The 27,031-nt window shown below is 35.9% G+C and overlaps 1 protein-coding gene and 1 pseudogene across 3 annotated transcripts in view; one reads left to right on the plus strand and one right to left on the minus strand.

Annotated features, from left to right (window-relative positions):
• FKBP15 (FKBP prolyl isomerase family member 15) overlaps positions 1 to 27,031 on the plus strand; it is a 48,885-nt gene that overhangs the window by 9,728 nt on the left and 12,126 nt on the right. Inside the window, exons 3-20 of one of the 3 annotated variants that reach the window (XM_039866875.1) lie at positions 1,444 to 1,528; positions 1,972 to 2,041; positions 5,162 to 5,236; positions 5,568 to 5,666; positions 7,337 to 7,486; positions 8,459 to 8,527; positions 10,452 to 10,598; positions 12,903 to 13,045; positions 13,515 to 13,572; positions 15,946 to 16,053; positions 18,116 to 18,221; positions 18,679 to 18,785; positions 20,236 to 20,350; positions 21,691 to 21,800; positions 22,101 to 22,208; positions 22,663 to 22,757; positions 23,607 to 23,709; positions 25,988 to 26,050. In XM_039866875.1, coding sequence (XP_039722809.1) covers positions 1,444 to 1,528; positions 1,972 to 2,041; positions 5,162 to 5,236; positions 5,568 to 5,666; positions 7,337 to 7,486; positions 8,459 to 8,527; positions 10,452 to 10,598; positions 12,903 to 13,045; positions 13,515 to 13,572; positions 15,946 to 16,053; positions 18,116 to 18,221; positions 18,679 to 18,785; positions 20,236 to 20,350; positions 21,691 to 21,800; positions 22,101 to 22,208; positions 22,663 to 22,757; positions 23,607 to 23,709; positions 25,988 to 26,050 — 1,811 coding nt within the window. The remainder of the gene's footprint in view (positions 1 to 1,443; positions 1,529 to 1,971; positions 2,042 to 5,161; positions 5,237 to 5,567; positions 5,667 to 7,336; positions 7,487 to 8,458; positions 8,528 to 10,451; positions 10,599 to 12,902; positions 13,046 to 13,514; positions 13,573 to 15,945; positions 16,054 to 18,115; positions 18,222 to 18,678; positions 18,786 to 20,235; positions 20,351 to 21,690; positions 21,801 to 22,100; positions 22,209 to 22,662; positions 22,758 to 23,606; positions 23,710 to 25,987; positions 26,051 to 27,031) is intronic. The other 2 variants (XM_039866877.1, XM_039866876.1) reach the window with 2 other exon arrangements.
• Positions 10,276 to 10,389, minus strand: LOC120605867 (uncharacterized; annotated as a pseudogene).

Below are 27,031 nucleotides of genomic sequence, written 5' to 3' on the forward strand. Positions count from 1 at the left end.
CTTTCACCCCACAGTTCCATTTTTAGAAATTTATTCTGAAAAAGTAATTAGAAGTAGACACAAAAATGTATATTTTAAGGATGTTCACCATAGTATTATTTATAATAGACAAAAATTGGAGACAGCCCAAAGAAATATCAAACAGTAGGAAATGCGATACATTTTGGTAGACTCATAATATGATATTTTATGTAATCGCTAAAAAACATTTTTAGGACTATTTTGTCTTTGTTTTGGAGACTATATTGAAGAGTATAAGAAAATGCCCATACTAAATGAGAAAAGAAGGTTGTCAAATCATGTCATTAATTTAGTTTAAAAAAAGATAAAAAAGCTGCAAAGTTTGTGTGTAGAAAAAGGACTAGGAATAAATAAATCAAATTATCAACATGAGTTTTTGAATGGTGAGATTACAGGTCATTTTTCTTTTTTTTATGTGTTTCTATATTTACTAAGTTTTCTACAATATACATGTATGTACTCTACAATCAGAAAAAAATGGGTCAATACTGTTTGCAAATAAAACTAACCGAGTAAATTTTAAAAGATCTTACTGGCTTTATTCAACACTTTATGAATCAGGCAGCATCCAATCTAGCAGATAGAAAGGGCTCTGAGGAGCAGGAACAAAGAAATTATATTAGGCAACAAAGCGGGTTGGTTATTTTAGGGCCACCTTCCTTTAGGGGATAGCAGAGATCTGTCAGGCAAATTACCTAACCCGTGCTAATCAGGCAATTCCTGATCAACTGGTTTAAGATTCCATTTCTGGGAAAGCCAAAACTGTAATTAGGTCTCCATTTGATAATGTGGACCTTAGCATAAGCAACTTTATTTTGGGCTTGTTGTCTTGTTTTTATCAATACAAAATAAAAAAATTTTTAAAAATTAAACAAGGATGCTTTTGAAAATAAATTCTTGGTTGTTATGTCAATTCCGATGTTCTCACTATTACTCTGTCAACACATTCATGAGGCGAGTGTAAATATGCGATTTACACTAAACATACTATTTTAAAAGTGTTATTCTATACCACTGCATAAGTAATGGGTGTGATTTAAATATAAATTTTCTACTCCATAAGTAAGGGAAGTGGAAATAACTTTACTTTTACTTATAGATACCAAAATATTGAAGGGAGAAAAGAAAGTAGATGGAATATGACCTTGCTTTCTAGGTAAGACTTGTTTGGAATGGAGTAGGAGTCCTGGGTTCTAGTCCCGGGCTTGCTCCTATCATTGCGTAAGGCACCTGGATTCTTAGAGCCTCACTTTCCTCATCCCCAGATGAAGTCATGGGGCTTTTTCATGGATTAAATGAGGATAATGGTCAGGAAAGCATTCTAACACTAACTATAAGGCGTAAAGAAGAATTTTGAAGCTCTTTAATATTAAAAATCAGATTCAAGCAAGAAATGAATGACAACTATGTTTTCATCTTTAGGAAATCAGGCAGCACCAAAAACAGCACCCACTACAACAGGCACTTCCACAGTATTGGTTGCAACAGCAGTCCATGCATATCAATAGTAAGTAGCTGAGAAGGAATGCTTTCTGAGGTTGGGGAGTGGGTTAAGCCCCTGTCTTTTTTCAGTAAGCCTCTGTTCATTGCAAAATAGCTATTAAGCCTTTCCATAGAGAAGTATCAGTAATGTTTTTAAACTTTTCATGGGGAGAATTCTGCTCATAGAACTTAGAAGAGCCATTGTGTTGTTTTCTCTCTCTCAAAAGTGCTTGTACATTCAACAGCTGCCTTTCTAAGTACTCAAAGAAAGCTACTCCACTGAGATAGGAATGGTAGATATTTTAAAAGTAAAGAAATTGTATAAGAGCTTTAAATTATAAACTGCTCACCTCCATTCGTTTCTAGAGGCTAAATGCTTAGAATCCCCACTTCTATATGGAAGAAAAGAAAGCTGGTTCTTAATTTAAAGAAAGTATTAATACCTCTTTTTTTCTTTTGCTTCTATAGCACAAATGGTCAATATGTAAAGCAGGGCAAATTTGGTGCTGCCGTCCTGGGGAATCACACAGCCAAAGAGGTGAGATTGCCCCGTCTCATGTACAGTCAAGCGTCCCAAAGCATACTGATGAGCTGGTTTTTATCTGGGCTTGTCCAATGTCTCTCATGTATCAGAAGATTAGAATGATTGTTTGTATTGAATGTGAATTTTTAATATTAGGTATACAGTAACATTTATAGTCACATTTTGCTTACTATTGTGCATTAAAACAAATCCAGTCACTCAAAATCTTTAAGTTTGACTTTTGTGATATGGAGCCCAGCTTAAGAATTTGGGGAGTTTCAGAGTAAAGCGTTTACCAGGGACATATACCCGTCTGTTAGGTGATGAACAACATTTAGTGTACTCCTTAGAGCAATATGTCTTTGTACCTGTGTTAAGGACCAGTGTTTATCCTTTGAAAACTTGATGAGATAGACAGCTGATCACATGGTAAAATATTGGTTTGGGTCAAAAAGAAGATGTGGCTAGAAGCCCTGAGACTGATTTCCTCTTGTGGGTTGCTCCAGAAGGTTTTGAACATTGTTGAAATTATAAAATTTCAGAGGTGCTGAGAGCATGGAGTCCATGTTTCTCAGAGAGTCTCACACAGAGAGAGATAAGATGACCTGTTTGGATAACTAATATAATAGACAACACTCATTTGTATTAAAAACACACAAACAAAAAACTTAATTATGGAAATTTGGAAACATATAAAAGTGGTAGGACTATAATAATGAACTCCTAGATACCCATTACTAGGCTCTAACAGTTATTAATCTTATTTCACCTTAACCCTAGCCTGTCTTCCTTCTTCCCCTGCTCAGATTCTTTTGAAAAAATCTCCAGCATACAATTTTAGTTGTCAACATTTTCATATGTATCTCTGAAGGATAAGAATTTTTTTAAAACAACCATTATGCCATTATTACACCAAAAAAAAAAACCCACAATAATTCTTTGATGTCATTCACTGCCAGCAAGTATTCAAATTTTCCCAATTGTTTCTTCTCTTTTTTTTTTTAAGTTTGTTTTAATCAGGATCTAATAAGATTCGTATGTTGCAGTTGGCTGCTGTGTCCTTTAAATCTTTTATTTTACCATCTTGAGGTAGAGAAAGTCTGGTTGTCTCTGATTTTGTTATGTTAGCAGCTATCGACGATTATTATCTAGACCTATCATTGCGGGTTGCCATTTGGATCATAAAAATCTGGCCTTGGGACTTTACCACTCTTCACAACCAGATAGGTTGTGGCTGGTAACATTCCTACTGTAACAATTATAAAAAAGGAGGTAAATAGCAAAAATTACATTTTAAAATTCATCGAAGGAAATGAATTTTCCTGTGGAAATTATGAGGACTAGATGAACTAAAATTTCAGAGAGGGAGGAGCCAGTGAACTGAATGTTTCCTTCCCTTGTGACTTTTCCTTAACGACTAAGACTAGACTAAGCATCAGGTGTGGCCTAAGCATCTCCTGGGGACAAGAGACATTGGCAAAAACTAGAGGAACTCCAGACTTAAGATTGTTTTTATCCCCTGGGACATTGCTGAGTTCTGGGATGGTGTAGAAATCCAAGGGCTGTGCCAGAACAGCAGAGGGAAACTTCTGCAGTCTTGTGATACATAGGAGTTAAAGTCCTACTAATAGAGTGAGGAACTGTAACAAGCAACAAACATCAACCTTCCTCTCAACACAAGTGCTAAATTTTGAACTTCAAGGAGAAGAGGCTAAAGAACTCAGCTCAGAATCTGATGGGCAGAACTTTCAAGACTGAGAAGTCAGAGACCTTCTAGGCTCTCAATCAAAAGCCTAGAAAGATAATGCTTGAGAATGGAGACAGCCCAGAAGTAGAGTGACTTAATAAATCTATGATCCTTCCCTGACCAGCTCAATCTATAATTGGATTGCATTGAGGTGAACAGCCCCTGACTCTTTCTGGCTAACATAGGATAAGGAAAGATCTTTCTAGTGTAGGATTGTATATGAGCCCCCATAGTCTCTCCTTCCCCTCTGGGGTTGAATTTTAATCATTTGTTTAACAGGTTTTATGTGTATGTTTTTATGTGTATAAACATATATGAAACAGAAAATTTGCCATTTTCACCATTTTAAAGTGTATAATTCAGTGGCATTAATTACATTCACAATATTGAACAACCATCATCACTATCCATTTCCACTTTTTCATCACTCCAAATAGAAAATCTATAACCATTAAGAAACTCCTCATCCCTTTCTCCCTTATCCTCTGGTAACCTGTAACCCACTTCATGTGTCTGTGAATGCCTGTTCTAGATATTTCACATAAGTAGAATCATAAAATATTTATCCTTTTGTGTCTAGCTTATTTCATTTAGCAAAACGTTTTCAAGATTCATCCATGTTGTAGCATGTATCAGAATCATCCATGTTGTAGCATGTATCAGAACTTCATTCTTTTTTTATGGTTGAATAATATTTCATTTTATGTATAGAACACATTTTGTTTGTCCATTCATCAGTTGATGGTCACTTGGTCGTTTCTACCTTTTGGCTATTATGAATAATGGTGCAGTGAACATTGGTGTACAAGTATTTGTTTGCATTCCTGTTTTCAGCTTTTTGGGGTATATACTAGGAGTGAAATTGCTGTGTCACATGGTAATTATATTTTTAACTTTTTGAAGAACTGCCAGACTGTTTCCGCAGGGGCTCTACTGTTTTATATTTTCACAGCAATATATGAGGGTTCCAGTTTCTCCACTGCCTTGCTAACACTTCATTATTTTTTCACTTTTTTAATAGCTATTTTAGTAGGTGTGAAGCGGTACCTTATTGTGGTTTTATTGTGCATTTCCTTAAATGACTAATGATGAGCCTCTTTTCATGTACCTGTTGGCCATTTATATATCTCTTAGTCACCGCACATACAAATGAAAACACCAACAAAATAAAGATATTGCTAATTACAGTTAGAGAGTAAGGCCAAAATGAAGAGATTAAAATGGATAGTGAGAAGATATTTAAAATCCAAGCTTTAAGGGATGAACTGAGTTTTGAGTTTTATGCCTGTATGAAGCACAACCCTTGACACCTTACTGCTATTTTTTTTTGTATTGCTTTTTAACTTCTGTTCACTCTCTTTTTTCTGCCCATCTTTGCTTGAGTACAGTATAGGATTCTTCTTTATATCAGTCAACAACAGCCAGTTACTGTTGCCAGAATTCATCTCAACTTCGAGCTAATGGTAAGACTATCCATATTAAAATCATTCACTCCTTTGTGATAGGTTTATAGAAGAGATTGGTCTATGCATACCTGGCAGTAATTAGATACACTGCTTAGCCCTGAACGCCAGAGTGGGTGTCTTAACAGAAGCTTTTAGAAAGTCTCTTGGCTGCCTTCTGGGAATATGGACTCAAGGATGATAGGTGGAAGGTGGCAGGGAGGAAGAAAGTTCCTTGGTACCTCTCTTTGGGTCCACCTGAGTCAAGGCACTTCTGTATGATCCCTGGCAGTCAGATTTATCTGCCGTGCTGCCTGTGGTTGAGTTATTCCAGCATTTCTCTGTTCCCTAGGTTCGGCCCAATAACTATAGCACCTTTTATGATGATCAGAGACAAAACTGGTCCATCATGTTTGAGTCAGAAAAGGCTGCTGTGGAGTTCAATAAACAGGTAATACCATTTTGTTCTTCCTGTGAAAAGCCAAACCCTAGTCTGGATTGCCCTTGATTTTGAGAAAATAGATGGAAAACCCATAACCTGCTATATTTTGTTAGTGGCAAGCATAAAAAACCCACTAAATTTGTCACAAGCTTATCGTATTTCAGGTAAATAATAGGAATACTTATTGAAATTGCTTGAAAATGAGACTTTAAGAAAAAAAGGCTAAATGGAAACTTAGTTTTTAAAAACCATTCTACTTCATAAATTATCTTAAGGAATGAATAAAACTGTCTTTTAAAAATAGTGTTTTAAAGGAATTTAAAGAAGTTACTACATGATCATTGTAGAAAATTTAGAAAAGTATTTTTTAAAAAAATCAGTCATAATCTTACTACCCGAAGAAATCACTATTAACATGTTGTTTCTTTTTTCCTACACATAATATATATAAGTAGATAGACTCCTTTAAGAGTTCCATATCTTGCTTGTTTTATTTAACAGTATACAATGCATCTTTTCCCTCCTCAGGAAAAATTATTTAAAAACATTTTTGAAAGCTGCATAATACGAATGTTTCTTTATTTAGTCATTTTCTTGCTTTTAGGCATTTGGGTTGTTTTCTGTCTCTGAAATAAAAGATACTATAGTGAGCATTTTTGTATATAAGTCTGTCTTTTTTCCTCTCCTCTGCCTCCCTTCACCCCTTGATTATTTCCTTAAGCTAGATTTCTAGAAGTAAAAGATTGGGTCAAAGAGTTCAAATATTTTCAGGTTCTGTATACACTTTGGCACACTGCTTTTTAGAGAGCTCGTACTACACATTCCTATCAGTTCTCTGTACCTTTGGCAACATTTACAATTTTATTTTTCTTTTAGTCTTGTTTGCTTGGTAAAATGATACCTTATTGTTTTAGTTAGCATTTATTCGATTACAATAATGAAACTTTTAAAGAAGATGAGTAGCAAGTTTCTAATGTATACTATATTAAAACATTGACTAAAATGCTATGCCACAAAAACAAACTGACTATAGAATAATATTCATAAAGATGTATCTGACTTCTTTGTCTGAGATCTGTGCTGAGATAATATGGCTAAATCTGTGGGTGGTGGAGATATGAATTCTGGGAAGGCAACATGTTTTTGTAAAGGGCCTTTTTTTCCCCTGGTTTATTGTCTTTAAAAATGCTTTTTGAAAATTTTGTAGAAGCTCCTTTCCTTTCATAGGTTCTCAAACACTGAAGCAGTAAATCAGCATCATGGTAATGATAACTAACGCTTATTATGTACTTACTATTATTTGCCAGGCACTGCGCCAGGTACTCTACTTGTATTAGCTCAATCTTCATAACTACCCTAGGAGATATACAAAGCTTTTATCTCCATTTTACAAAAAATCTCTATGAAATAAGGTTTACAGAGGTTGTTTGGCCAAGGTCACAAGTTAATAAGTGGCAGCTAATAAACCCAGGTCTGTACCCAGACAGCCTGACTTCAAAGCAGTACTCTTAGACACTTTTGGTTCCTGGCAAGATTACTGACTTCGGAATGGTTTATTTCTAAACATATAATCTGTTTTGTTAGTGGACACCACTGTTTGGAAAAGAACATTAGCAATAATGGAATGAGTACTTACTGAGCTTAAACTAAGTTCATGCAGCTTCGGTTTTGTCTGGCAGGTGTGCATTGCCAAGTGCAACAGCACCTCTTCCCTGGAGGCAGTGCTCTCACAGGACCTCATTGTAGCAGAAGGCCCTGCTGTAGAACTTGGAGATTCTTTGGAAGTGGCCTATACCAGCTGGCTCTTTCAGAATCATGTGCTGGGCCAGGTAAGAAAGTATGCCCTGAAAGTTCTTTTATAATTTAAATAGCATGAGGTCTATTCACATGTAAGGTGGTATTACTATAAATTGCTCCTGTTGGCAAATAGAAATATTTTAGGAGCCCTGCTTTACTCACTATGACTGCTTTTGGGACATGGTCATAAATTGCTAGTATATTAAATCTGCTCAGTGCCATGATGTCTCTTCTACTTAGAAAAAATGGAAACCAGTTTCCCAAGAATTATTTTTGGTAATTGTTCACTTGTATGTCTTGTCCTTCTATACCATTTTTAAACTTGAATATATTCTGATGGAATTAGGTTTGAAAACTTTTTAGATCTTCCTCACAGTTATTTCTTTTCTTCTTATAGTAGATACTGTAAATAGGTTGGGCTTATTGTGTTTTAATATTATTAAGCCTTCAAAAGCAGTATGGTATGATGAAAAAACTTGAGACCGAGTCAGAAAAGTGGATTCAAGTCCCAGTTTTATCCTAACTTCACCTTGTTGAGTCATTTAAGCTCTTAAATGTTTTTCTCCCATTGGTGGATGGAGGTTAGTGGTCAGTGGCAGGATTGGTGTCAGCATTAAATGAGATAATTTATTTGAAAAAATTTTTAATTTTAAAAAATTTTTTAAATTTTTTATTTAGTTATTTAGTTTTGAAAATTTTTTATAGGTGAAAAATTCTTTTAAATATATGGTGATAGAAGCTAATTTTTTTCTTGACCTATAAAATCAATGCCTCAGAGATACTTAGTGTGATAATACCATCCTTTAGCCATGATGTGATTCTATCTTTTACATCTCTTAAGAGCTATTTTTCCTAGTATATTTGATATTTCCTATTCCAGAAATGCTATGTTGGTATATAGTAAGTTGCTTATCATAACTATTATTATATATTTTTACATTTTATTATATATATATTTTTTAATTGGCCAACCTCAGTTATCATTTACTTTGACCAAATTGTAGGTTTTTGACTCCACTGCTAACAAAGATAAGCTGCTTCGCCTGAAATTAGGATCCGGAAAAGTCATCAAGGTAAAGGCTTAACTGTGTTCTTACATGGCTTTATCAGTTGTAGTGGGCTTAATTTACATTAAATTTTGTGAACTTTCTAACCTGGGTATTCTTCTGAGAGTCTGGAAGGCTTGGTTAAAAAGTAAAAGGGGGAAAATGTGTTATGTTATCTGCATTTGGGAGATTTTTACTTACAAGACAGTATACTGTAGTCCTCCCATCCTTGCTTTCCGCGATTTCAGTTACCTGCAGTTAACTGTAGTCTGAAAATATTAAATGGAAAATTTCAGAAATAAACAATTCATAAGTTTTAAGTTGCTTACCATTTTGAGAAATGTGATGAAATTTCTCTCTGTCCTGCCCTGGATGCGAATTACGTTCACCCAGCATATCTACACTGTAAACGCTACCTGCCTGGTAGTCACTTAGGGCCATCTCAGTTATCAGATCTGCTGTCAGAGTATCATAGTGCTTGTGTTCAAGTAAACTTTATTTTACTTAATAATGGCCCCAGAGTCATTTACATAACTTCTATTATAGTACATTGCTACAGTTGTTTCATTTTATTATTAGTTATTGTTGGTAATATATTACTGTGTCTGATTTGTAAATTAAACTTTATCATGGGTGTGTATGTATAGGAAAAAAACATAATATATATAGGGTTCGGTACTGTTCGTGGTTTGGGCATCTACTGGGGTCTTAGAACATATCTCCCACGGATAAGGGTCGGGGGAACCACAATATTAAAGATGGGTACATTTCTCTATTATTTACTCTTTCATCCTGTGACTCTGAGGAAATTTTTAAATCCTCCTTATAGCCTAATAGGGAAAGATATGAAACTGTTTCTTCTAGAAGTATGTCATGTGGGTTGACTCTTATCTGTCAGAGCTGCTTTGAATCAGCACTTCCTAATCATTGTGGAAAGCAGCTATGACATAGCAGGAGCATTGGGATGGGAGTACAAGGACCCAGGGTCACATTGTGAATTTTTTCTTTAACTGGGCAATTGTGTTATAACATAAAGAGTATTTTACATATGTGGGCTATTATTATGCCAGGACATACTGATGCATTATAAAGTACTCTCTGATCCATGTGGCACAAAGGTTTTCTCCACGGATAAGGGTCGGGGGAACCACAATATTAAAGATGGGTACATTTCTCTATTTCTCTTTGTTTATGACTCCTTCTCCTAGAATTCTTTGGAGACTTTTTCCTGTAGATCATAGCAATTAAGGCATGACCCTTGAAACTAGACAGATCTGGGCTTTACAACTTACTGTCTGATATTGGGCTAGTTATTTAGCCTCCCTAAGTCTCAGTTTTCTCATCTGTAAAATGGTTATAATACTACTAACCTGATGAGGTTAATTTGGGGATTAAACAACCTATTACAACTAAGGCACTTGCTGGAGCACTTGGAAAACTGTGTTTAATAAATAATAGCTTTTATTTCTCTTTTAATGCCATTCTTCAGTTCCTCCCAGTTTTTCTCATCATCTAAGTGTATCTCCAGATGTGCTGGCTTTTACAAGTGAATTTAGAAGCAGTATTCTAGATATTCTTATAACTAATGAAGGGAGAGGTGGTAGTTGAACTTGCGCTCTGTCCAGAGATTTAAACCTGAAAGTGTAGACGAGTATAACCTGATGATCCTGTACTTCATTTTTTATTTTTTAGGCGAGGCAACCCTTGGTTGACCTCACAGTTTGCAAGGACCTTGTCAGCTTACAATCCCTTATTTTATTTTATTTTATTTTTTACGCCTACAGCACCTGGTCTTCCTAGGTAGTCTCCCATCCAAGTATTAACCAGGCCCTGCTTAGCTTCCAAGATCAGACAGGATTGGGCTTGTTCAGGGTGGCATGGCCGTAGACTCATTTTTTCTTATGAGGAGGTTTGTATTTGATGAACTTTTCCCCTTCTCTGATTCCTAAAGGGCTGGGAAGATGGAATGCTAGGCATGAAAAAAGGAGGGAAGCGGTTGCTTATCATCCCTCCAGCCTGTGCTACTGGCTCTGAAGGGGTGATAGGATGGACTCAATCAGCAGACTCAATCCTGGTGTTTGAGGTGGAGATAAGGCGGGTGAGTGAAATTGTGCTGTAATGTGTTTGATGAGTCCTCTTTGCTAGTTAAGTAAAATGAATAAGTATGTTTGAAAACCAGGTTCTGAAGGCTTTTTTTTTTTTTTTTTTTTTTTAAATAGAAACGGTATAGTTGGAAAGAGCAACAGCTTTGGAATCTAACAACCAAGGGTTATATCCTTCCTGGCTCTGTATTCGTAGTCTGGGAGAGGTTGTGACTGAGCAAATCACTTCTCTACACTAATCTTTCTATTTCATCCTTAAAATAGTGATTTCTACACAGTGAGCATACTTTTTGACTTAGTACTTCCATGGCTACAAATTTATCCTGTCAGTATGTTCACATAAGTATCTAAAGATAGCTATATATTAATAGATATATAGTTTCCTCCCTCTGCCACATTGTTATAGTAAAAACCTGGAAACAACAAGTGTCCATTATTAAGAGACTGGTTAAGTTATAGTTTTTTCATAGAGCAGACTTTTATGTAGCTCTTAGAAGAATACCCCAAATCTCTTGCTAAGTAAAAGAAGGAAATTGCAAAGCAGTATGGATAGTGTGGTCTTTGTGTGTGTGTGTATGTTTGTGTGTGTACATGCACATAAATGTATACCCAAATATACATATATTTACACAGTCATACACAAGTACATATGTGTGTCTGTGTATGCCCATATAGTCATAGAAAATTTCTGGAAGCATTAAAAGGAGTTATTCAAAGTGATTTTCTCTGGAGAATGGAAATGGAATTCAGAGACTTCTACTTTTTTACATTTTACCCTTTTGTACAATTTAAAATTTTTATCATGAATATGTATAATTTCTATAATTTATAACAAATTGTGGTTAATTAAATTAATGCTACCTCCCTCCTCCCAAGAAAAAAAAGACCCTATTTGCTTTACACTGTGATTGGTAAGTTCAGATATGATATGATCATATTTGTGACCATAAAACACAACACAAATAATAAACACTATGGTCACCTTTATTATGGCTATTATTCTTGCTAGTACAGAGGAAGGATATGCTTTTCATCTCAGTGACTCTTTCCTAACTGGGCACCCTTATCTCTGCTGCATCATTTCAGCCCTCTTTCGCTGACATGCTTCCAGCTGCTTTTTCGCAAGTGTTATATTTTCTCAATTTTCCTTTGAGTTTGAAGAAATCATGGCTGGAGATAGATAACAAACCGCTTCATATCTATCAAGACTGGCATTTTTGTAAACATAAGAAAAAAATATTTTTTACCAATAATCAAATGGTTACAAATTGATTGCTTCTTAAATTGACAACACTGATACAAAATGATTATGCCCAGTGTGGCAAGAGTGTTGAGAAAGATTTATACACTACTTGTAGACTATAAAGTAGTTCACCCTTGCTGGTGTGAAATTTAATGGTATATTATCAGAAGTCATAAAAATGAGCATACCTTTCATCCAACAATTTAACTCCTGGGAAGTTATTTTTTATTTTTTTATTTTTTAAAGATATATACATTTATCTATCTATCTATCTATCTATCTATCTATCTATCTATCTATCTAGATATCTAGATATCTATTTACCTATCTATCTATCTCCTACAGCACTTGGTATTCCTAGGTGGTCTCTCATCCAAGTACTAACCAAGCCCGACCCTGCTTAGCTTCTGAGATCAGACAAGACTGGGCACGTTCATGGCATGGCCGTGGACTCCTGGGAAGTTTTACTTTGGAATTATTTAAGATACGTGCAAAGATATAGATATAAAGCTATTCATAGAAGTATTGTTTGTGATAGGAAAAATTAGAAATAAACTGATTGTTCAACATCTAGGAATTGGTGAAATATATTTTGTAATAGTGTAGATATTTATATCTTCTGTTCCCAAAATCTTTTGGAGGGTTTTTTTTTTTTTGGTAGATAACACAGTTAAGGATATGACCCTTGAAGTTAGACATATTCTTTAGTAGTTAAAAGTGATGTTATAGGTCAATAATTTAGTAACATGGAAATACATTAATATATCAGTGAGTGAGCAAAGCAAATTACAAAACAGGATGATCCCATTTTTGTAAAAACAACACCCTCCTACATACGCAGATAATATAAATGTGCAATATTACATCCAAAATTCTTACAGTGTTATTGTTTAGTAGTTGCAGGTGATTTTTTTTTTCCTGCTTATCTGCATTTTCTGATTTGCCTACAGTGAATAGGTACTGACTTGTATAATGAAGATTAAGTAAAATACAAGGAGGATGGAGGGGGAAGAGTGGCTTTTTGGTGGCCTGTTCTACTTGTAGTTTCTTTCCCTAGGTGAAGTTTGCCAGAGATTCTGGCTCTGATGGGCACAGTGTTAATTCCCGGGATTCTGTGGCCCCTTCTCCCATACCTGGTGCTGACAACCTCCCTGCTGATCCTGTTGTGTCACCACCCACATCAGTGCCTTTCAAATCAGGGTAAGATACTGAGGTTATATCAAGCTCTTTTATTATCCTTAAAAATTTTTCTTAAAGGGGTTCAGAAATAGGGATATAGTTGAAAACTTTTGAATAACTGGAAAAAATGGGATGAAGGAAATGGGGAAAATATTTGCATTGGATTTTTCTGACAAAGGATTAATATTCATAGTCTATAAGAGCACTAACTCAGATATTTAAAAATGTCTGCAAAACTCTGGGAGAAAGTTGGGCAAAAGGCATAATCACAAAATATTTTCCCAAGGAAAAATATGTAAATAATAAACATTTGGATGGAAAATTATTCATCTTCACTAGCTTCAGAGATTATGCAACTAAAAAGTTAAAATTCTGTTTTACAGCTAATAAATTAGCAAACATTTTCAAAAACAATTTGTTTATCCAGTATAATTGGACTCATGATAAGGGATTTTGTTTTCATCTCAGGATATGCTCTGCTTGCTTTCAGGGAGCCAGCTCTTCATACCAAATCTAACTCCCTCAGTGAACAGCTTACAATAAATACAGTAAGTTTATGAATCTATCTCCCTCCCCCCAAATTTGATGTAAAGGTTTCAGGTGCCTAGGGTATGGTAGGGTAGAGAAAAAAAATGTTGAGAACTATAGATTTACGTAGAAATCAATGGTTACTTTATTCATTTCCTCCTATTTGGGAGTCAGTATAAATTCTCCTGGGCTTCTACATAGACTGACTTGGGTTCAGATCTTTATTATAATCATGTGGACTTGAGAAAGTTATCCAACTTCTCTGATCCTCAGCTTCTTCATTATTAAAAAGGAAATAATTTTCCTAGCCCCCTTATTAGGGTTCTAATAAGGACTAGAGATATGTTTATAAAACACTAAACTCAGAGCCGACTTATATAATATATCTTCTACAATGTCTCGAGAGATTTTTATGAGTTGTAAATGAAATAATGGCTATGGAGTTTTTAGTATTATGTCTGGCATATTGTAAAAGCTCCATTAATATTGGCTCTTATTGTAATTACTGCTAATATTACACATCTTCATACTTTCATTCTCTCAGAGGAATTCTGCACTAATTCATCAGCTAGTTGATTTTGAGTAGGTCACTGGGCCTCTGTGTTTCCACTATAAGATGAGAAGACCAGCATACTATTGTAGTAGAATTTGGATTTGAATGTCTTTAGGAGGATGTACTCTGTAGTTTGCTGCTACCCTGTCAGGTCCCTGAAGGCTCTCAGTTTTCTACATGTGGATGAGATGATAGCTAAAGTATTTCATGTTCTAAAGTCCTGTGGCCTTCACCTGTCACATTGGGAAACAAGATAATTGTGTGTAATGAAATTGATAAGTAATTACTCTCCAGCCGTATATTCAGCTTAAAGCAGGAATTTTTAAGCAGATAATTGATCTGATATGTGTAAAAAATGATCTTATAAACCCAGAAGATTAAGCCAGAGAATCAGAAGAAAATTAAAAACAATTATAATCTCAGATCTTTGAACAGCCACAAAAAATTATCCAGTACTGATTCCATTGTATTCTGTAGACATAGCTACTTTTGTCACCTATTTCTAAGCTTCAGTAACTTGTAGTAGACTGCTGGTCTCTAGCCTTTTTTTTTTTTTCCTTTTTTGATAGTTGTTTTTTCTAATTGAGGCAGAATTCACACAACATAAAATTTACCATCTTTTGTTTTTACATTTAAGTTTTTTTTTTGTTTTGAGTAGGTAATTACATTCATATGGTATAGTTATCAAAACAATATAACAAGATATACATTGAGAAGACTCACTCCCACCCCTGTCCCTATCTACCCCATTCCATCTCACCCACCTTGGGTAACTGCTTTTATTAGTTTTTTATACTTTCAGTGTTTCTCTCTGCAGATGCAAGCAAATAGAATGTATATTTTATTTCTCCCCTTCTTTCAGAAAAAATAGCATACAATATATATTACCTACCTTGCTTTTTACATGTTACAATATATAACAATATTTTTCCACGATAGGGTATAGAAAGTTTTCTTACTACTATTCTATCTCTAGCTCACAATATTCCATTGCACAGATATGGTTATATAACTAGTCCTCTTGATGGATCCAACTTTTTTTGGTTATGTGTCTCCATCAATTAGAAATAATTAAGAAAATTTATGTAATTCACAAAATTTACATAATTAAGAGAAATGAGCACACATTCTCAGTCTATGTCTATTTATAACTTATATACATAAAGTACTGTCAACCCCTATAAATTGGCTTAATGTCTTGTTACTGTAGCTTAAACTGATTTAAAAATTCAAGTTATCATCATTTCTTTCTGTACTCAGTAGATCATCTTATGCACCCTCAGAGGTATGTACTCTCTGCTCTGAAAGATTTTCTTTGGACTAGTTAATGGATACAGAGGCTTCCAGCATAGGAGCTAGTGTGTAGTCCATGTGACTACGCTGGTGTGTAGTGGGTAGTCAGTGCAGAGTTAAATGAACCTGAGTTTAGAACAGAGAGCTCCTGTTTCCTGCTCTCTCCAAATATCTTCTGATATCTATCTACTAAATTGCTCCCAGGCTTTTGAGAGGGTACTACCATCTAAAACGCCTCCCTTCCTCAATCTGCACTTTAGTTTTTCATCTGTAAAATGAGAATAATTATGCCTGGTGGGAAACTTGATTGAAATGAAGTAATCCATATGAAACCACTTTGTCCGTTACAAACATTGGGAATTATTTTTACTGCTATTATGTATGACCCATGTATGCTTCTAGGCAAGAAAACTTACTCATTTTCTAGAATGGTTTCAAATAGATATGGCAGGGGGACTTATTAGATGTGATACAAAAGCCAAAGACAGAGCTGACTGAAGGTAACACCTTGATTACAGTGATTTTTATGACTTTCCCCTCTTTTTAGAATCCTGATACAGTCAAGGCCAAGTTGATCTCTCGGATGGCTAAAATGGGCCAGCCCATGTTGCCCATCTTTCCGCCACAGCTGGATTCCAACGATTCAGAAATTGAAGTATGTTTCTCTGGCTATTTTAGAAAGAATAGTGTAGACATTGCTATCTTCTGTTCCTTTGGTTGAAATTATTGCTTTTTTTTGCCTCTAACCCTGAATCATTACTTAGAGATCTTATATTCAAAATGATATAGTTTGGTATTGGTACACACGTTTCTCCTATGATTAGCACTTCATCAGAGAACTAGAAGCAATTTCATACATCTACAACGAGAACTGGGCAATTTTAAGTAGGTAATTTAGTCTACTAAAAACCCTATTGTCAGTAAAAATCACTCTTTAGGCAGCATGACGCCCAACCCATAAAAGATGCTGAACTTATATTTGTTGATTAAATGTTTAGGACCTCATGGTAAATGTTAATCTTCCCACTTATGTTACTGATGACTAAAAATCACCCTATCATGTCTTTTGGCATTGTATGTGGTATGATTTTTTTGAAGTTTAAGAATTTTATTGCTATCAAATCAGTTTTTTCCTTTTGTTTTTTGCTTTTTACTTTATGCTTAGAAAGCTTTCCTTCTTTCAGATATAAACATCATATGTTCTTTGTTGTTGTTGTTGTTGTTGTTGTTGTTTACAACAGAAAAGAAAAGCTTTATTAGAAGGGAAAGTACACTTCTAGACGTGGAAGCAGGCCTGAGCAAGAGAAGCGTGGCTCAAAAGGCCCACATGTGTTTTTAAGAAATATTTATTATTTTATATTTAGATCTAAAATTTTAAGTCATCTGGAATTTGATATATGATATGAAATAATTTAATTCTAACTTAATTCTTTTTTTGTTGGTTAGTTCCTTATTGAATAAATCCGTCCTTTCTCAATTGAATTAAAATACTTAATAGAGATTATTAGGATTTTTAATGTAAAACAAAGCAAAGGTCATACTCCTAAGAAAAATTTTCCAAAATAAGCTTTATTTTTCACAATTTTGTTTTATGTCTTTTGGAAAAGCTCTAGGTAGATTTAACGTTTAAAGGAGGATGGGATCTGTGGCCAGTTGTTATAGGGTTGATTTTTATCTAGTCTCTGGAAATGAAATTTGGATAAGATAATACTCTTATTAAATGTTTTAAGTGCTACTTTTTGTAGAAAAATTATAAAGAAACAAGAAATATATTTAACAAAAAGCATTCTTTATCTATTGCTTTGTAACGATTTTTTAAGTTGATGTATCATGAGCATTTACATTACTATCAATAATATAATGTAAATAAAGCAAAGCATTTTTTTCTTTAAAGGCAACCCAATGCTTTATTGATTTATATTTTTTTTCACTCTGTTTTTAGACATTTAGGTTAATTTAGAGCTGTAGTGATATAAAACTGGGATGCTTTTCTAGAAATGCATAATTTCTGAGAATATCAGAGATGAAGAAGTTTCAAAGTAAAAGAATGTTAAAGAGATTTCGACCCTTGAACTGTAGCATAGCAGATCACAGTCATTGTATGTTGCACCTCAGGTTTTTCTCTTCCTGTAAATAAGGAAGATGTTTGTAAGAAAACTTTGTTTAGAGTTACAGTAGGGACCAACATTGCCTTGATTTTTATGAAAAGAAAAAATGGGGGAAAAACACTCTAAAACTATATTATCCCAAAACATCATGGTAACAAATCCTACTCTATTTGATTGTCACTGAGTACCTTGAGGTTTATGGAAATTATTTGGCATAAATGAAGAGGCTGTATTATTCTCAGGGTTTTCTTGCAAGAGACCTCTCTTCTGTGGGAACAGACTAGTTCAGTCTTAAGGTATCTGCTGGTTTGGTAAGTGATACATTCTAGAGAGCAATCACTTTAGCTGCTTCAGAGAGTAAAACATCAACAACTTAGATGTTTGAGAAAATTATATTTAATTATTTGATATGATTTACAGGGAGAAGGGATCTTACTTTATTACATAATAGAGTACTTTCTCCCCACAATCCCACACCCTAAACTTCCTGCTTGCCTTTCCTTCCTCTTTGCCTAGAAACCCTGTGTTGTAAGCAAGTTTAGGGTGAATAGTCAGCCTTAGTCTTTAAGGACCCATACATAGTAACGAAAATGTTTGTGCCTTTTTCAGGAAGTGAGTGCTCTGCGAGGAGGAGCCGGACAACCCATGGTGACTCCATCCATCCAGCCCTCTCTTCAGCCAGCTCCTCCAGTGCTACCACAGACGGCTTCACAAAGTAAGGAAGCTTTTAGGCTCTGTGGCCTTGAATTGCATCAGCACCAAAGTTATCATCACTATCCCTTAAGTTATTAGGCTATATCATTTTAGTACAAAGAACTGGACTAGAGTGTAAAACTTTCCAGTTTATTCCTGGTTAGGGTATTTTTTTGCTGTGTCCTCTGGTGTTTTACATTGTCAGTTTTGGAAATCTTCACCCAGCTAATGAGATATCTCCCTCTGTGTAATTCTGCATTTCCTGATAGCTGATAGAATATCGGTCTGAGTCATAGGCACCCAAGAATACCCACTTTCCTTCCATTGACCCATTACTGAGACTTCAGTAGAGTTGGTTTTAGGAGAAAATGGTGAGGAGAGTGGTCAAGTCTGAAACCTGACAGTATGTAAGGTGCTAGTCCACACTTGTACCAAGAAGCAAGGGAAAATAACGCTGAAAATTTCTTGCTTTATCTTAGCACTTCAACCATCTGTTTCTGGGCTCCAAGCACCCTCTTCTGCCTTAATGCAAGTTGCATCTCTTTTTCCTCACTCAACTGAATCTGGAAATGCCCAGTCTTTTCAGGTAACAATGTTTTAAAACCATATCAGTTATAAGCTATAATTTATTATGATTCTAGTCAGTCTCTTCTTCCTGCATAATTCATACAGTAGCAGCCTCAATCAGAGATGATAATTTTTCCCCTTCCTGAACCACCACTTTTTCATCTCTAAACCAGGCAGAGGATTACCTACCTTATAAAGGTTAAAATGCAAGAACAAGCAAAGCACCTGTTACAAGGTCTGGCACATAATCCAGGCCCAATCCATGTTTGTCTCCTTTCCTTTTCACACACATCTGGTTGAGGGGTATATATTTACATCTTCTATGTTCTTTTCTATCAAATAGCTGATAGGCTAAGATTCTGCACTATACTTAAAGGTCGAAAGTGGAGGCTGCATAGAAAATATAGCTGTCTTGTGCCTTGTACCCAGGTGTCTAGTTATCCTCCAAAAGTGATCCCTTAAAGTATATTTTTCCAGTTTTTACAGAAGGCAGTGGAAGCAGCTTGTCTGCCTTTGCTAACTGTTTGCCAGGATAGTGGACTCTTTCTTCTGTCCCAGTACATTTGATGGGACATACTCCCAATGATAGCAGGGCCTCACTTCCTTTGGTGATTCTTAATGGAGAGGTGGGAGTAATGATGGGTGGACTCTTGTCTCATTAGGACAGAGTATATCAGAATTGAAAAAAGTTCTACTTGCTCTTTTTCTACTCGCTGATGGAGAATTACTATCCTGTAGACTAAGATTTATTTATTTTTTTAATATAATGAGTGGGTACCTGTCCCTGGAAATGAGCTGGATTTCCTAAATTCAAGGGAGAATAACTGGCATCATTAAAATGATAGCTGCTGTTTATTGAGCATTTACTATCTGTCAGGTACTTAACTTACCAGCTGTTTGAAACTTTACCTGTATATCACTTCATTTAGTCCACATAACAACCCTAAGAAGTGGTATCATTTTCATTTCACAGTTGAGGTGACTGAAGCTCAGAGGAAAATGAGAGCTCTTGGTTGCACAGATAAGCATTTGAATCTGGTGGGCACGAGGCATCCGTTGGAAACTGGTGGATTTGGTTTGGCTTCACAGGGAACACTTCTCCTTTTACCTCAATGGAACCTAAGCAGAGTTTTCTTAGTTTTAACATTTCTTAGACCATTGATAGGCCCAATGGCTGGGGAAGAATCCCTACTTAATTAAATCATATCACCAGAGGACTGGAGAGTGACCTGAGACACTCTTCCCTCACTTTCTGGGTAGGACTTTAGTGACCATGTACCACTGGGTTACATAGCTAACCCTTCTGCTGCAATTCTCGCCCGAATCCAAATCCTGATCTCATCCATCTCGAGCTTCAATAGGTATAAGTCTCTTCCTAGCTTATTCACTTTATTCCATCAAAGACAAATTAAGCTAAAAAGAGAGACATGACTCTTTTATAAACCAACTGTAACTTGGCATTTTCTCAGCCCTATGCAGGTGTGCCCACCTATGCTTACCCCCAGGCATCAAGTATCACCTCCCAGCTGCAGCCCGTTCAGCCCTTGTACCCAGCATCGGTCTCTCATTCTCCCTATTTTCAAGGTAAGGGGTGATCCCCTAAGATTCTCGTCTTCTGCTCTTGCTGTGCTCTCCTTCCTCCCATCCCCTTTTCATGATTAGTCCATTTTTTTTCCTTTTTTAAACAGCTTTGTTGAAGTATCATTTATACACCATCCAATTCACTCATTTTAACTTTATAATTCAGTGTTTTTTTAAGTAAGTTTATAGAGTTGTGCAACTGTCACAATTCAGTTTTAGAACATTTCCATAATCCCCCTAAAAACCCTCATTATACTTTTTGGGTTTTGTTTCTTGCATTTTTTTCCCTCCATCCCTTTTTAATTCCTCTGTCAGAGTGGTTCTGTATAATTTATAGAAAATAGTAAAACATTGGAGGAAATTGGGAGAAAGCATGATGACTATGGATATTCAGTATCTCAAATGAAAGCTACTTTGTTAAAATTTTTAATTATGAAAATAATATACTTTTATTAAAAAGTCAAACAGCACAAAAGAGTGTAAAGTAAAAAGTACTGTCCCTCCATTATTAAAACTGTTATTAACAGTTTCCTGGGTAACTTTAATCTTATATGCATATATAAGTATGATTGTCTCATATAAAAAACAAAACAAAATGTAAGTAGCTTGAATGGTGTCCTGCCTTTTTTCTGCAGCTTGCCTTTTGCATAGTAATCACCTTTGGTATTAGGACAGTGGTAGGAAGAAACAAATATATCCTCCAACATAATTCATGGTCCTGAAGTGGTAAGGGTTTCCTGGATACAATCTTTGTTGGGAATCCCTGTCCCTTCTCCATCTAGGAAACCATCAAATCTGTTTAGCCTTCCCTGATTCTACCATCCCTCCCTCCTCTCTTCCCATAGACATAATTATGTCACCAAAGAGTTAATCTTGCTTTTCTCTGCTCCTTTTGTACCTTATACATGGCCCATTTTATGCACTTAAAACACTCTGTTGTAATAATCTATTTACATGTGAGTCCCTCCCCACCAGACTGTGATCTTGCCAAGGGCAGGAACCATGTTTTATTCATTGCTGTATCCCTGGCATGCAGTTAGATGAATGAATCTGAGCTGCTACCTGCTGTGGCAGACCCAAGTGGGCATAATTGTGCCCTTGGACCAGACTGTATCCCTCAATGCACTTTGCAGGGGTCTAGCTTAGTTATTGTTAGCTTTGAAGCCCTTCTGCCTCTGTCTGCTCTACATCTTCTCCTGACAGTGTGAATCATCTACAGCATCCACTTGTATTTGGAAATGTTAATTTCTTTTTTTCTTCTGCTGAAAGAGCTGTTGGCTTTTCCTCATACAGTATCATCTGCCCCAGTTTCATAAGTTTCCTTTTGGCTTATTTCTGTTTAGGATCAGGTGACATGGCTTCATTTCTCCTGACTGAAGCCCGACAACATAACACTGAAATTCGAATGGCAGTCAGCAAAGTGGCTGATAAAATGGATCATCTCATGACTAAGGTGACCAAGTCGGTGGGAGTTATATTGAAAGTGAGGTATAAACCGGGGATACAAATGGAGAACAACTAAGGCTGTAGGTAAACTATTCCTTGATTTCCTGTATTCATTCATAACAGTAGTTATTTCCCTAGAAGGATAGTTATTATTTTGGGATCCAGTTAGTAGAAGAAAACACTAGCTTACGTTAGAGATTATTTCCGAAACCCATTAAGCCCCTCAAAAAAGTGGCCCTATCTTGGGTACATTATATTTCTTCATTTAAAAATTTCTCACAAAGTCTTTCTGACACCACTTTTGTAGGTTGAAGAGTTACAGAAAGATAGGGCTGGCAAGTCCCTGCTCATTCCTAGAATGTCAGTTTCAATGGAAACAAGCACGACCATGAACGACATCCAGAGAATTATTCAGGTGAGAGCGACTGGGAACAGAACTCACCCAGCCTGGAGGTCTCGCTCCTGGTGTCTCCCAAGATGTACTACCCTTTAAAACCTCCACGTTGGAAGTCAAGAGCTTGTGATAAATGCTACACGAAGTTGGGAAAATCTGGAAAATCCATATGGCTTAATTTGGTCCATTTGACTTATCATCATATAGTCAGGAGGAAACATTTCTTTTTTGACCATGTTTCAGAATTTCACTTTATTTTATAGCCATTTATATGTTCATTCTATTGGCCATAGTGATTTGTATCCATCAGGTATAATTTGATTTGTTGTTTTTAGTGTTATTTCTATCTGGACATAAATTCTAGTTTTTTGTCTCAAAATATGTAGTAGTGTCACTGTCAGTTCAAGTTGATTTTCTTTTATCTAGCTCTTTTCCCTTAAAAGCTTAAGTTATACGTCATATATTTTGAATTTAGGAAAATGAAAGATTGAAGCAAGAGATCCTTGAAAAGAGCAGTCGGATAGAAGAACAGAATGACAAGATTAGTGAACTAATTGAACGAAATCAGAGGTAATGACAGCTACGGGACACGGGCTTGGTTGGACAAAAAGGTTTAATTTGTAAATGCTCAAGTTAAATAAACATGTTTGTTTAGAGCAGTTTATCTGTATTTCTGCTATTTCTATTTCCTGCCTGTCTTGTGAATTATTGCTTGTTTTCTGGGAGACATTTCAGTAGAAAGAGTTCAGTAGGCTGGGATGTAAAGCAGCTGTGTTTTGAATCCTGGTTCTGCTCCCCATTTGTTACCTGGCTTTGGGCATTTTAGTTATTCCTGCCAGCCATAGTTTCCTTATCTATAAAAGTGATATTAATACTTAGAAAACTGATATCAACTCTGCTCTCTTTTGTGTAGGCTGACTGTTTAATCAACCAGAACTTCACTGATTTCCATATTAAACCCAAGCATTTTGTAATTTTTCTAGATCCCCTGAAGATTTAGGCAAGGTGGGGGTGGGTCAAGGGTACATGTCACAGCATATAGCATTTTATTTTTAAAAAATCATTCTCCTGTATTCCTCTTCTTCAGTGTCTCATCTCTCACATGGAGTAGCTTTTTTTTTCTTACTTCCTTGCAGCTTCTTTATTCCAGTCTCTTTCCCCTCTCATTCTCCCCCACCATACTCCCTTCCCTTTCAAATTCCTCTCCTCTTCATTATGCAAATTCGAAGCAATTCATGTCTGGTCCCAGGTTCCTGTCTCCAAATTTGGTTGCTGCAGATCTAAGAGAAACAAACTGCTTTCAGATTGTTTTTCAAGAAGGTATAGAGCAATGTTGTGAAGACTGAATGTGCATTGGATTGTACCTGGTATACATTTGGTGCTCGATAAATGTTTTCTTTTTTCCTGTTTATTTCATAGGTACATTGAGCAGAGTAATCTGATGATGGAGAAGAGGAATGACTCACTTCAAACAGCCACAGAAAACACATGGGCAAAAGTATTGCATGCTGAGCAAGAGAAGGTAAAGTAACTGGGGTGAGAAAAGCCCAAGTTAGGATATGTAGAGCTAAAGAGTGTTCAGCAGAAATTTTTCATCCTTGGGAAGAAAACTAAAAGTCTTCCAGTAGATTTTAATATATCCATTATTGAGATTTCTGTTTTATAATTTGCCTTGTAATAATTTGACTCAGAAACAATTACTGATCTTAGTAATTTAAGGTAAGAATGACACCACTTATTAGAAACTAAATTTATTCTGTTGACAAAATCAATAGAAAATTCCTATTATGCCATGTAACCTGTTTTTAGTGAAATATAAGATTGTTCAGTTTGCTCCTTCATCCGTGTCTGCCAGAGCGTTTTGAAGCATTGCCCTTGAACCTCAGTCAGTTCAGAATTAGGAATTTCGACCTTTTCTTGGAGTAGCTATATGGAAGACTCTAGTGGGTCTTGGCTTGGGATTGACTGATTCTCAAGCCCATCCTCCTTTCCTTGTTCCAGTGGTACTTTACCTGGAGTGGATTCCTTCTTGTTTGGGCTCCCACTTCTCAGCTGGGAGCTCTTAACTCTTTCTTCTGCTATTTTCTCAGAGGTTTGAGAAATAGTTTATATTTTATATTTGAATTTTTCTTAAAAACTTGAAAATTTGGATAGAATGCATTTTATAACCTGTGGAGTTTACTCACTTTCTCAAATTTTGATAACAATGAGGATTCCTTACTTATGTCTCATGCTATTATTTTTTGTGTTCTTTTAGCCATAGTATCCGGGCAAGTAATATCTTTGATCCCTTATCCTCAGATAAGCAATGCCTTGCCCTGCACAGCCCTGTCCAGTCCTGACTCTGATTCTTTTCCATTACTACTTTTCACCATCTCTTGTTTATTGTGACTGACTCCTAAGGTCTAGATCAAGTTCAGTAGCCTGTGACAGTGGTATCATTAAACAGTACTGGAGTCGCTTCACCACTCCCCACTTTTTGCTGTTTCTCCTTCCTTTACTTTTCTTCCTTCCTTCCTTCACTTTTCTTCCTTCCTTCCTTCCTTCCTTCTTCCTTCTTTCCTTCCTCTTTTTCTTTCTTTCTTTCATTTTTTTTTTCTGTTTTCTTTCCGTCTTTTCCTTCTTTTCTTTCTTTATTTAACCCTTAGGCCTCACAGGGTATCCAGATGTATTGTTTGGTCTCACAGTTCAGGTCTAAAATGATTACTAAAACTTGTTCTAGATCAGTGGTTCCCAAACTGGTCTGGCTGCCTCTGAATAACTTGAGGAGCTTGATTAAAGATATACATTCTTCAGCCTCACCTTGAGATTCTAATTAAGCATATTTAGCTGAGGTCTGAATCTGAACTTTTAAGAAGATCTCCTTGATTCTCATACACAGCCAGATAGGAATCACTGCTCTTGTTAGTAATTTCTTTTGCCACAGCCTCTGGAGGTGGCAGCTGGACACCTTTGTTTTTGGTAAGTTTACTGTGTGTTTTTCATGTTGAATATCAGAATGAGTGAGTGAGTGAGAGTGTGTGTGTGTGTTCATTTCAATAAAATTTAATTTACAAAAAATAGGCAGCACATCAGTTTGGCCTACAGATCATAGTTTGCCAACCACTAAATCCACTGAAATGTTTCATATTGGTAAACTCCAAAAGTATCTGGCATGGTGCATTGATCCTGATAGCATCTGTCAAATACCTACTAGGTTGTAGGCACTGTGCTTTTACACAGATCTGTTTGAGGGCATATCCTGGGCTGACTATCACTGTTCTTGATGAGTCAGGTACTAAATACCACATGCTTCACTTGGTCACCTTTATTTCAGTGAAACTTTTCAAGGCTTGATCCTTTTCTATTTTTCTTGTGATCCACTTTCTTTCATGACAGTCTTCCCTGTGATATCTTTCCTCTTAAAGGGAGGTAATCAAGGTTCTTTCATTTCTGGAGGCAGTTTTTTGCCTTCAGATGCAACTCAGGGAGTTATGGTTAAATACTCAATGAATATTTGGTAAATGAAATTATTTTTTTTCTATGACAATATTATCATTTCCACATAAAGCTATGGAATAATGGTTAACACTGGAAGAGCTGTTAGAAGTCATTTAGTTTAACCTTCTTTATAAGAGCAAACTGAGGCCTGGCAAAAGTAAAAGAGTTGGCTAGGGTCTTATTTCCAGATACCTATGTTCTTTTTCCTTTGCCAAATTGCCATCTTTTTTTAGTACTATTTTCCTCCTTCTAACTTGAATGTTTTTTTCATCTGTTTTTCTGAATTCTTGGTTCTTCCTGTCATTGCTTTCTTTTCCCAGCTCTCCATGTCAACAGCAGAATTTGATCCAGGGTGGGAACCAGGGAGCCATTCCATGCACCATGTAGGTTTTTGATGTTTTCCTTTCTTGCTTGATATTGTAAACCCTTACTTAAAAAGAAAATTGTAATTATACACACATACATGCACATACATATATGTATTCACACATAGTTTTTTCTCATAACAAAAGTTACATCTGTTCATTCTAGAAAATTTAAAAAATACAGATAAGCAAGCATAAAATATAACTCACCCATCATCTTCCCACTCAAAAAAGGTAACCATTTTTAATGTATTATTCATCCCTTCATTGTTTACTCTATGCATGTATGTGTATGTCTGGGTGAGAATATTACCTTTCATGCTTCTAATAGGCCTTTCTGTATAAGCTTCTGAGATAAAAAGAGCTTTTGAGTGACCTTTCACTCTGCTTGTCCTTTGGTTAGAGAGTGACCATCTATTCCACTGCTTTCCCTCCAAGGGTCTTAGCTGCTGCAGGGCTCGTGTGAGTGGTCCTCACTTTAATATTGGTGAACTCTCGAGCTACAGATAAATGCAGAGCTCTCTGAGCATTGTTTAAATAAGTTTAACATTGCAGTGGACACAGTGAACACCATAAGAAAGGGCAAGTAATAAGAAAGTAGACAACTATAAATATGCATGTAAAGTATAGTAGAATAAGAGGAATCATGGTTATAGCAATATAATAGTAGAGAGGAGAAGGTCCAACCCCATAAATACGTTGCTATCCAAAAATCAAGGCTAGTCACCAGCAGAGCAACCACTCACTGTATTTTGTCATCTGATTTCTCCTAATTTTTATAGAGGCACATCAGTTGAGGTGAAATTAATGTGGTATTTGTCATTTGTTCACCATTCCTTTTTGTTGACATTCTTTTAATCATTTTTGTCATCACCCTTAATACACAGAATATCTTTAGAGGGTTTTCCCGGGTAGTCATTTTGATTTCATTAGATGTTACTCGAGAATATTTTGCTCCTGTTTGGCTAGTACAGAGCATCACTTAAAATACACTGAACA

This window comes from Pteropus medius, unplaced genomic scaffold (assembly GCF_902729225.1).
Source record: "Pteropus medius unplaced genomic scaffold, Ma_sr-lr_union100, whole genome shotgun sequence".
In the NCBI taxonomy this organism is placed as follows: domain Eukaryota; kingdom Metazoa; phylum Chordata; class Mammalia; order Chiroptera; family Pteropodidae; genus Pteropus; species Pteropus medius.